Source organism: Poecilia reticulata, linkage group LG2 (genome assembly GCF_000633615.1).
Source record: "Poecilia reticulata strain Guanapo linkage group LG2, Guppy_female_1.0+MT, whole genome shotgun sequence".
NCBI classification, from domain to species: domain Eukaryota; kingdom Metazoa; phylum Chordata; class Actinopteri; order Cyprinodontiformes; family Poeciliidae; genus Poecilia; species Poecilia reticulata.
Window position 1 is genome coordinate 20105344 of NC_024332.1, and position 10000 is coordinate 20115343.

General features: G+C 37.5%; 1 protein-coding gene across 1 annotated transcript in view; it reads right to left on the reverse strand.

Annotated features, from left to right (window-relative positions):
* Positions 1-10000, reverse strand: part of dachb (dachshund b) — a 107239-nt gene that overhangs the window by 37934 nt on the left and 59305 nt on the right. Inside the window, exon 2 of the mRNA XM_017309116.1 lies at positions 4699-4814. Within this exon, the coding sequence (XP_017164605.1) occupies positions 4699-4814 (116 nt within the window). The remainder of the gene's footprint in view (positions 1-4698; positions 4815-10000) is intronic.

The window sequence follows — 10000 nt, forward strand, 5'->3', positions numbered from 1 at the left end:
GAAATGTGAAGTTAGAGGCGATAAATGAAAATAAATATACGTTTATGTTCCAGCAGTCTGTGCAGGTGCGTGTGTGTGTGTGTTTGTGTGTGTGTGTTGGAGGACAAGGCGAAGCATTGAGCTGTTTCTGAAGTGAATTAACAAGTCAAATGAGTGCCGCATCACCCTGCATAGGTTACCACACACACACACACACACACACACACACACACACACACACACACACACACACACACGCACACACACTAACACACTCCCACGCTTATCATCACAGCGTCTTTGTTGAGGAAGATGAGGCCAATTAAACTGATATCACTCTCTTGTTGTCGTTTAAAGCCTCTCTCTGATCTTTGTGTTTTATCTTTTTTACTTTTCCCAACCTTCCTCCATTTTTTTGTTCTTATAAACGTCTCTCTTCACCTCCGTTTTGCAGTTTTTCACATCTGCGATGGCCTTATTTAATTTTGTTTTCTTCCATCTTGAACTTCCTTGGTCCTCTGCTCTGTGTTTTTTCTTCCTAACGGTGTGATAAATGTCCATCTGCGATCGGCCGATGCCCCCCATCGACGTGGCGCCCGCGAGGTCATAAACAACAGCCCGTCTCCCCCGKCAACGTGGCGTCTCCATGGACGCGGGGCCGCTAAGACGACCGACTCTGCGTGTGTGCGGCCGAGGCGGAATGCGACATCCGACGACTGCCAAGTGTGTGTGTGTGTGTGTGTGTGTGTGGTTGTTATATATGTAGTGTGTGTGTGAAAGCTAATGAGCGATCATAAGTGAGCAAATGTTTTCTCTGGGTTCCACTAATGCTCAACAAACACACACACACACTTATAGATCAGGTATGTGTGTGTGTGTGTGTGTGATTAGTATGCCACAGTGAGCTGTGTCCATATGTCACCAAACACAAGCATGTTTTATTTATCCCGGAGAGGAAGAGGGGGAGAAGGAGGCCAACAGTCACTGTCAAGGGGATGAAGGGATGGAGGGAGGGATGGAGGGAAACTGGCAGGATGGGAGGAAAAAAAGATTAGAGAGGTGAGAAGATGGAGGGACGTTTGGAGTATGTCTCCGTTAAAGAAGTGATGGAGATGTAAAAGGAGATGGAAGTTAGAGGATACAGGGCCGATCAAAGCATTTTTGGGGCCCCAAACAGATTTTCATTTGAGCCCCCCACCCCTCATACCAACATGTCAAAACCAGCTGACATACTTAATATTATTAGCATCATTTCCAATTAGTTTACATAAACATTACTGGAATAGCAAATAAAATAAAATGTATTTAAGTTTGCCATTTTATTTTAACCATTTTACAGTGACATCAGCTGATAAACATTAAATTTACAGTCAACAAGTTCAATACGTTAAATTTCCCCGGCAGCCAAACGCAGCAGGAAATGAACCTTTATTTGTGAAACAGCTGTGAAAATAATGTAGAAATAGTTTCTCCATGAGTAAAACCATTTAATTTACATCATTTGATGTTTACATGATGTTGGTTTCAAACTAACATCTAAACTGAGACTTCAGAGCTTAAACTCTAAAATCTGGTCACCAAATTTCACTTTTTTTCTCACAATCCTGAGTTTTTTTATCGTAATATTCCGACTTTACTTTGGTCATTTTATGAATTTATTCTCATATTATTTAGACTTTATTCTCTTAATTTGATTTTCTGTCCTTCAACTTTATTCTTGTATTACTTTGACATACTATTGTTATTTTCGGAACATGATGACTTTATTCTCGCAATATTAAAACTGTTTCAGCGATATGATTTATGATATTATATTATTACAACTTTATTCTCATAATATGATTTTTTTTGGCAATATTAAGTCTTAATTCTTGTAGTAATTTGACTTAATCTCATTATTTTAATAACACAATCACATTATTCTCTGATTCTATGACTTAATTCTTGTAATTAAATGTTTTTTTTTTCTCTAATCCTGGCTCTAACACTCCATCGTATGTCCAAACTATTTATTTAATATAGTTTAAATAAAAAAATGTTTTTTTAGGTGTGAGAAATTGTTTGTAACATTAGATCAACAAATAGAGGAAMAAGCAGCAGAAACAAAAATGAAAGTGAAAGAAAAAGAGAAGATAAAAAGAGGATAACTGAGAAAAACTGAAAGAAAAATGAAAGTTTAAGATTATTAGTAGAAAAAACACAAAAACTGAGATGAATGAAGGCAAAAACAGAGAAGAAGAAAAAGAGGGATGAAGTCTGGGCAGATGAACAAACAAAAGTCGCTAAATATGCAAAACAGGTCAAAGGTTATAAGGATGAAAAACAAGAAAAGAGCAGAAGAAAGATAAAAGAGATAAATTAAAAAACAGCAGAAAAGGAAAAGTGATGGAAGTATGGAGCAGCTTTGGGGGCGACCGAAGAGTCGGGAGGACGAGAAGAGGAAGAAGTGAAAGAAAAAAGTGGAATAAGAGAAAAAACTGGCAAGAAAGAAAGAGATTAAAAAAGTGACGAGATGCAGAAAATTAAGGAAACGTGAGACGATGGAGACGTTTACAGTTAAAAGGGAAAAAGAAAGGATGAAAAAGAAAGTTAAGATGAAGAGAGAATTGGGAAAATTACAGATTAAAAACAGATTAAGAAGAAACGAGAGTAAAAGTAAAGAAAAACTTCAATATGGAGGAAAAAAAACAAAAGAAGAGAAAAAAGGAGAGATTGAGAGAAGAGACAGAATAAGAAAGAAGGATTGTTGATAAAAGAGCAAAAAGGACAACGGGATAGAAAAGAAGGGAGGAAAAACAAAGAAGAGAGGGAATAAATAATAAAATATATTCCACAGGAATGAACGGAGGAACAGATGAAGGTGAAACAATAAGATAAAACGAAATAAGACGAAGGTGAAGCGATAAAAAAATAAAATGATAAAAGAAAATATTTAGTGAAAAATAAATTCTAGATTAAAATGAGAACAAATACAAAGAAGAAACAGTTAAAGGAACGACGAGAGAAAAAGGAGGGAATCTGCAACAAGAAAAACAGGAAATTATGACACGAGAGACGAGCGTTTCAAGGAAAGAAGAATAATAAAGAGGGAAGAAGGGATGACTAACATCAGGAGGAAGAGAAGAAGGTGAGTAAAGATGGGAGGAAGGGACAGGAGGAGTAAAGGAGGTGGGAGGGACGGACAGATGGAGGAGTGGGACCCCAGAGACGTGTCATTCATCACACCACCCTGCAATCTGCACTCCTTCACCCTCCTCCTCTTCCCCTCATCCATCCATCCGTCCGTTTGTTCCTCCGTTCATGCTACTGTCACAGTTCTAGTCTTTCTCTCTTTCTTTTCCTCCATCTTTCTCCCAGGACTTTGGCAGCCATTTTTAGGTTTCGTTATCTCCTCCGGCGACATCCCTCCGTCCCTCTCTCCATCCGCCCCTCCGGTCTCTTGGCTCCTCCCGCCATTTTCACTTTCTGTGTCAGCGAGAGCAAAACGTCGACAACAAACAGGACCGGATCCTTGAAGGAGGAAGACGAACCCAAACGAGAAGAAACTGATCAAACTATGGAGAACAGACGAGTTGGAGAGGAAACGAAACATAAACCAAGGAGAAACTACAACAAGAGAGACGACGTGGGAAATATCTGAAGTCTAAAGTTTAGAGCCACCATGGAAATGAACAATAAAAACTATTAGGAACAAGAAGTTTGGGGCCCTTTGTTCCAGTTTTCATCACAACACAAACAATGACGGATTTCTGTTTCTTTGTTTTCTTTTCAGATTATTTGCTGTATTAAACATTCGTACCATCAGCAAATCACACCCAAGATTAGGGCTGGGCAATCAATCAATAACAACACGTGTCCTGACGGACAAATGATCAATATCAATAGAGAATACACCTAGTATCAATAATTTCACTGAACGCCAATCCAGAACCGCACAGCATTCTGGGAGATGTAGGCAGAGGAAAGACGTTAGCTGCTCAACCTCTCACTGCCAGCTAAGCTAAGTTGGTGGAATCAACTGACTCTCTCACTCTTTGGTTGCCTAGCAACTCTCTGACTCTTTGGTTGCCTAGCAACGACCTGTTGAGTAACTGCCACAGTAGCACCTTCAAGCTTCTTAACTGCTTAGAAATAATAATAAAAAACAATGTCGTGGGATAAAAACTGTGAATAAATCAGAAAAGGTCACGTCACCAGTTTGGTTGTATTTCAGATATTAAAAAAACAAAAAACAAATCAATGATGATCAATTTTGRCTGATATGAAATGTTTATATCATGATACGTTTTTCAGCCATATTGTCCAGCCTTAATTTTACTTTACATTGTTCCTGCTGTGTAGAATAATACACATAGCAAGACATTATTAACAATAACAGATGATATAAAAAACACCTTAATGGGGTGAAAACTGCGGATAAAACAGAGGAAATGTCACGTCACCACATGTGTACGTCTGTGCGAGCAAAGAGTKACGAAAACACRTTTTATTTTCTTTTTAAAACATCAAACTGCTCCCTAATCCTGTGGAGCGCCCCCTGTCTGCGGACGGTTAGGATTTCCTASTCAAGCGAACCGACTGCATACATTTCTACAGACAAAGTCCTCAACGTCACACAATGCTAGCAGGTTTGGTGAGCTAACTGGGCGCGTAGCAGCGTCTCCTCTCCACCGGGGGCGCCACAGAGACAGGAAGTGAGGACATGGACGCGTGTCTTACCGGTGTGCGACAGCAGGTTGGGGGACAGCAGGCCGGGGAGCCCCGGGTGCAGCAGCCGGGGGCTTTCCTGCATCCCGGCGCCRGAGCAACGCTTGGGAGGACGGCCGGGGCGAGAGCTGCAGGGGAGAGACGACGCACATCACTTAGTTACTACAGCAAAGACAGGAKTCTGATCTAAACACACCGAGGAAATCAGGGCTGAAAGGACGAAACTCGATGCAGAATAAAATWATTTKAATAATTTTTCACTCAGAATTTAGAATAATATGTTTCATGTTGAGGAAAATGATTGCTTTMATTGTCAAAATTAGAAATTTTCTGATCATTTAGCATCATCCAACCAAAGCAAACAGATATTGGAAAGTATCTTATYGAGCAGCTCTTATTTCTGATTATCTAACTAATCAACTATTTAGTGATTAATTSGATTAATCGATTACACATTCTGCTAGATTTTTAAACAAACCTCGAGTCTTTTTATGCGTTATTTGAAATGCACTATAATATGCATGTAAAAAAAACTAATTTTTAAGTAAAAAAATAAACATTTTAGTGAATTTGAACCAAGTGAAGTTGAAACTTTACCTCTTAAGTTTTGGGTAAAACCTGTTCACAGACAAAGGTGTCTCTTTATTTTAAATCCAAAATGTGTGTATATATTTTTAACAGTTTGGACTAAATATCTGTTCATAGTGTGTTGTTCTTTTAGGAAATAACTCTCTATGCTCCAGTTGACGATTCTTTTAATAATCGATTAATCACGATTATTTCGATTAATCGTTTCAGCCCTGATTTAACGCCAAGAGCCACATTTATCTTAATATTACCCTAAATCACAGGTGTCAAACTCAAGGCCCGGGGGCCAAATATGGCCCGCCGTAGCTTTTTATGTGGCCCTCTGGGCTCCAAATTACACCAGTAAGTTCTTCCAGTTTTTCACAAATCTGCACAAATCACACAAAATCAACAAATTTCGACATTCTTTCCTGATTTTACTGCTAATTTTCTCAAAATTGGTCAAAAACATTGAATCCGTAACTGATGCAGCGAGTGATAGTCACATTTGACATCATACATTAGCGTGAATATTGTAAAAAAAAAAAAAAAGACAAATATTTCTTAATATTCACCACAAAATCTGTCATTTTGATTGCAAAAATAAACTGTAAAATAATCACAAATCCTGGAGGAACAGCTATTTATTGATATTTTACCAGTTTTACTGGTTTTATCAATAGATTCTGGCACAACCGGCCCTTTAAGAACATTCAGATTTTTGATTCGGCCAAAAATTTTAAATGAGTTTGACACCACTGCCCTAAGTAATAATAACAACCACATTGTTTTTCTGCACAACTTGCAGCTTGTTTCCAGGTTTGTGGACAACTTGGAGGTTAGCGCTCTGATCTGAATGTCCCCAGGAAACGATAACAGCTGGATGGACGCCGCAGGTCACTCGGACTTAATCAAATCACAAACCGTCGCCCAACAGCAGCTTAGGAGCACTTTTCGCTGAAGCTTGCATGATTTGCACGTAAAGATGCTCCCGAAGACGTGTGGTGAGTTTCTCAACAGATATATCGTCTTAACTTTAACAAAAATGGTTTAAAAACAGAAAACAGCCACACTGATTACCAAACAACTCAGTGTTAAAAATGTAAAGAAAGGTTATAGTCATGTTATTAGAAAGTTAGATTAGCAAATAAACCAGAAATCTGAATCACTGTAGCGCCTAAACACCATCAATGACTGTATTTTATTTTATTTTTGTAATGAAATATAAACAGTTTAATTACTTTCATTGCAACAACTCGCAGCACACTGCAAAAACACAAAATGTTACCAAGTATTTTGTCCAGTTTCTACTGAAATAAGATAAAACTAATTTATAAATAATGTTTCTTCTAGATATAGGAGYTTGTTTTAAGTAAATAATTCCTTAGTTTTGATGAAAAAGTTCCACTAGTAGATAAATTCAGTAATGACAAAATGTTTTAAGTGAAATAATCTGCCAGTTTAACGTTACTTACCTAAAACAACCTCAGATTTTTTTTTTTTTACTGAAAAGTTGTAAGTTAGTTTCTGTCTTATTTCAAGTGAACTGAGACATTTCCACTAGAAATTAAGACCAAAATACTTGGTAAGATTCAGTGTTTTTTTCAGTTTCCATCTAAAGATTCAACATTATTCAAAGGTTTAACATATTTATGTACAACAACATCACATGGAGGCAACAGCAGCTGATAAGGTCCTGCAAAAAACAGTGAGGGGAGCTAAAACGGTCACTATAGTACCCCTTTCTCATGGATATAAACTTAAACTAAATTAATATTTTAAGCTTTACTGCCAAAAAACAAATAAATAAAATACATATAACAATCAAATGCAGTTTTTATTACCTGCTTTTAACCTAATCGGTAAAAAGTAAAACCTCTGAGATGCATGTTAAAAACAAAACATACACTATTTTCTTAATTTAGATCCAAATTTCAAAAGATTATCTGAGAAACTTTGACACATGAAGCAACTTGTACAAGAATAAAACACGTAACCTTATAAATACACAGGAATTCATGTTCTGCATGTACAAATGAAGCTGAATACACACACAGCCTTTCACCCAGTCTCCAACACACGCACGCACACACACACACACACACACACACACACACACACACACACACACACACACACACACACACACACACACACACACACACACAATAAGCTACTCTATTATTCATGTGCACGTAGGCATAAATAACCACAGTCAAACACTGTATTACAGTAACTGCACACATGCAATTTAACATAAAGGGAGGCACATACACACACTGGAGGTGCGCATGCAGGCCAACTCTCTGCAGGGTGGCTAAGTAACAGATGGCCATCCAAAGTCATTTACACCTAGAGAGAGGAAAAAAATAAAACCTGTATATGGCAAAAGCCCACAGTGTCACCGCATGAGAACAGAAACCAAGAGAGGAAATAATGTACGGGCAGCAAGTTAAATTAGGGCATAAAATAATAATCGTGAGAGGATTTCTGCTGGACTCGTTTTGGACTGTCCTTGAAATTATTTCAAAAACATGGGCTGTGTTTTTAGATTTATTTTTGTTTGTCAAACTCAATCTGAATCGATTAAACTGTTACAATATCAATGAATTGCTGTTAGAGTTTTATAACAGTTTCTTAAAATTAAATATTATTGAACATCTTTTCACACTGGTCAGTCCAGACAGGATTTTCTGATTGTTTTGCATTTTTCTGCTTTGTTTTTGGTGCTAACTTAGAAATATTTGAAAGGAATTTCTAAAAGATTTGCGCTAATGTACGATATTAAATACAAATTTTTATTAATCGCCGTATTGATCACGGACTATAACTTGACATCAAGTAATAGTCCGTGATCTACGGACAATATTTAAGCTGGTGACTTAAACCCAATATTTTTATTTATTTTATTTTTTTACCAATTTTGAGAAAAAAATTACATCTGTGAAATCTGAAAAAAATATAATCTGCTGATTTTGTCTGAATTTTGCTGATTTGTTAAAAAGTGGAGGGACTTCTTGATGCCATTTAGAGTCTAGAGGGCCGCATAAAAAGCTACAGCGGGCCAGATTTAGTCCCTGGACCTGGAGTTTGACACGTAGTTTTAAAAAAATCTTAAAATTACACAACATACATAACAAGCTAACAACAAAAAACAGGCTGTTTGCCAAAAATAAAGTTCAGTATATTAAAAATAAAACTATTTCTGAAATGGATTCTTCAAACAATTGAAGAAAACTACAGCAATCTTCTTTATAAGAGAATCTACAGTCAGAGGCTGCCTCAGGTTCACTGTAAAACAGACTGCTACAGGAGATCCTTCTTACTCACAGCCATTAGCATCTACAACATTTTGAAGAAAATTATTTAATATGAGTTAAAACAATACTTAATTTGCCTCTGGAATTTAAAAAAGCTATTTTTGAATTTGATGCAAACCATCTCCTAGCAAGGATAAAGCTAGCTTTGAACCGTTAGCTGCAGCTAACCCACAGAGTCATTAACTACTTTTACAATGGCTTCATAAATGAAGCAAATAAATTGTTACCCTTTTACAAATGTTAAAAAAAGAGCAACAATAAAGAGTGAGCTAGGAAGCAGAAAGAATCCTGCTAAAGCTAATTTTCACATGTTTAGCTAAGGCTAACTAGCCTGGCTCTAGCTGGCTAGCTAGCTAACAGGCTTTAACACTTTACTTTTTTAATCATGCCTGTTGAAATAAACTGAGGGATTTCTACTATAACAGTTTATATTAACTTAATGTTCAAATGTTTATTTTTTACTGCTTTACTGTCAACAAGCTAAAACTTCCTAATAAGAAACATAAAATTGACAAACCAGGGTTTTTCTGTTAGACGCGTCTTTTCTTTCCACATGCTAGCTCAGTATGAACTGCAGCGTCAGTCACTTCATACAATCTGTTGGGTTTGCTTAGGCATGAACTTTTCTCCTTATCTGTATATAAACTGATTTATTTTGGACTTAAATTGTAACTGGCATGAGAGTATTTTTTGTGTAGTTTCTAGTGGAAATGCCTAACAATAGTTGAAATAAGACAAAATGAGCTTACAAGTAACTTTTCAGCAAGATGTAGGAGCTTGTTTAAGCAATAATCCCTTAATTCTTTGGGGGAAAGAAAACCTATAATAGGAAAATGTAAAAAAAAATCCAATTTTTTTTTTTTACTAATCCTTACTGAAAATGTACTAAATCCAACCAAAACACCTTGTCGATTTTGTTTTTGCAGTGCAGAACCAAAATTGGAGGTTTGTCGTGCTTTAGCAGCAAAATCCAGTCAGTGCAGAACCAGAACAGAGCGGAGGGCATGTTGGTCTTTTCAGGAACATGTTGAGTAAATCGGTCAGATCCCGGTGGGAGGAGCAGAGTGTGTGTGTGTGTGTGTGTGTGTGTGTGTGTGTGTGTGTGTGTGTGTGTGTGTGTGTGGGTGTGTGGGTGTGTGTGTGTGCGCTAAAAGTTGTGAAGAGAAAACGACTGCAAATGTTTTTTGGGTGTGATCTGCATGTGAGAAAAAAAGCAGAAGGATTCAGAGGAGCATGAAGACACGAAGGCATGAACCTTCACTTCCACCATGAACTCCACTTCACCTCTTTCTCCCTCCATCACACACACACACACACACACACACAAAACAATCTGCAGTCAGTTGCGTACACCAACACACACTCACAGGTGTTCGCCTTCAACCCTTAAAGCGCCTCCGTCATCGGCGCGCTGCTGCCTTTCACCG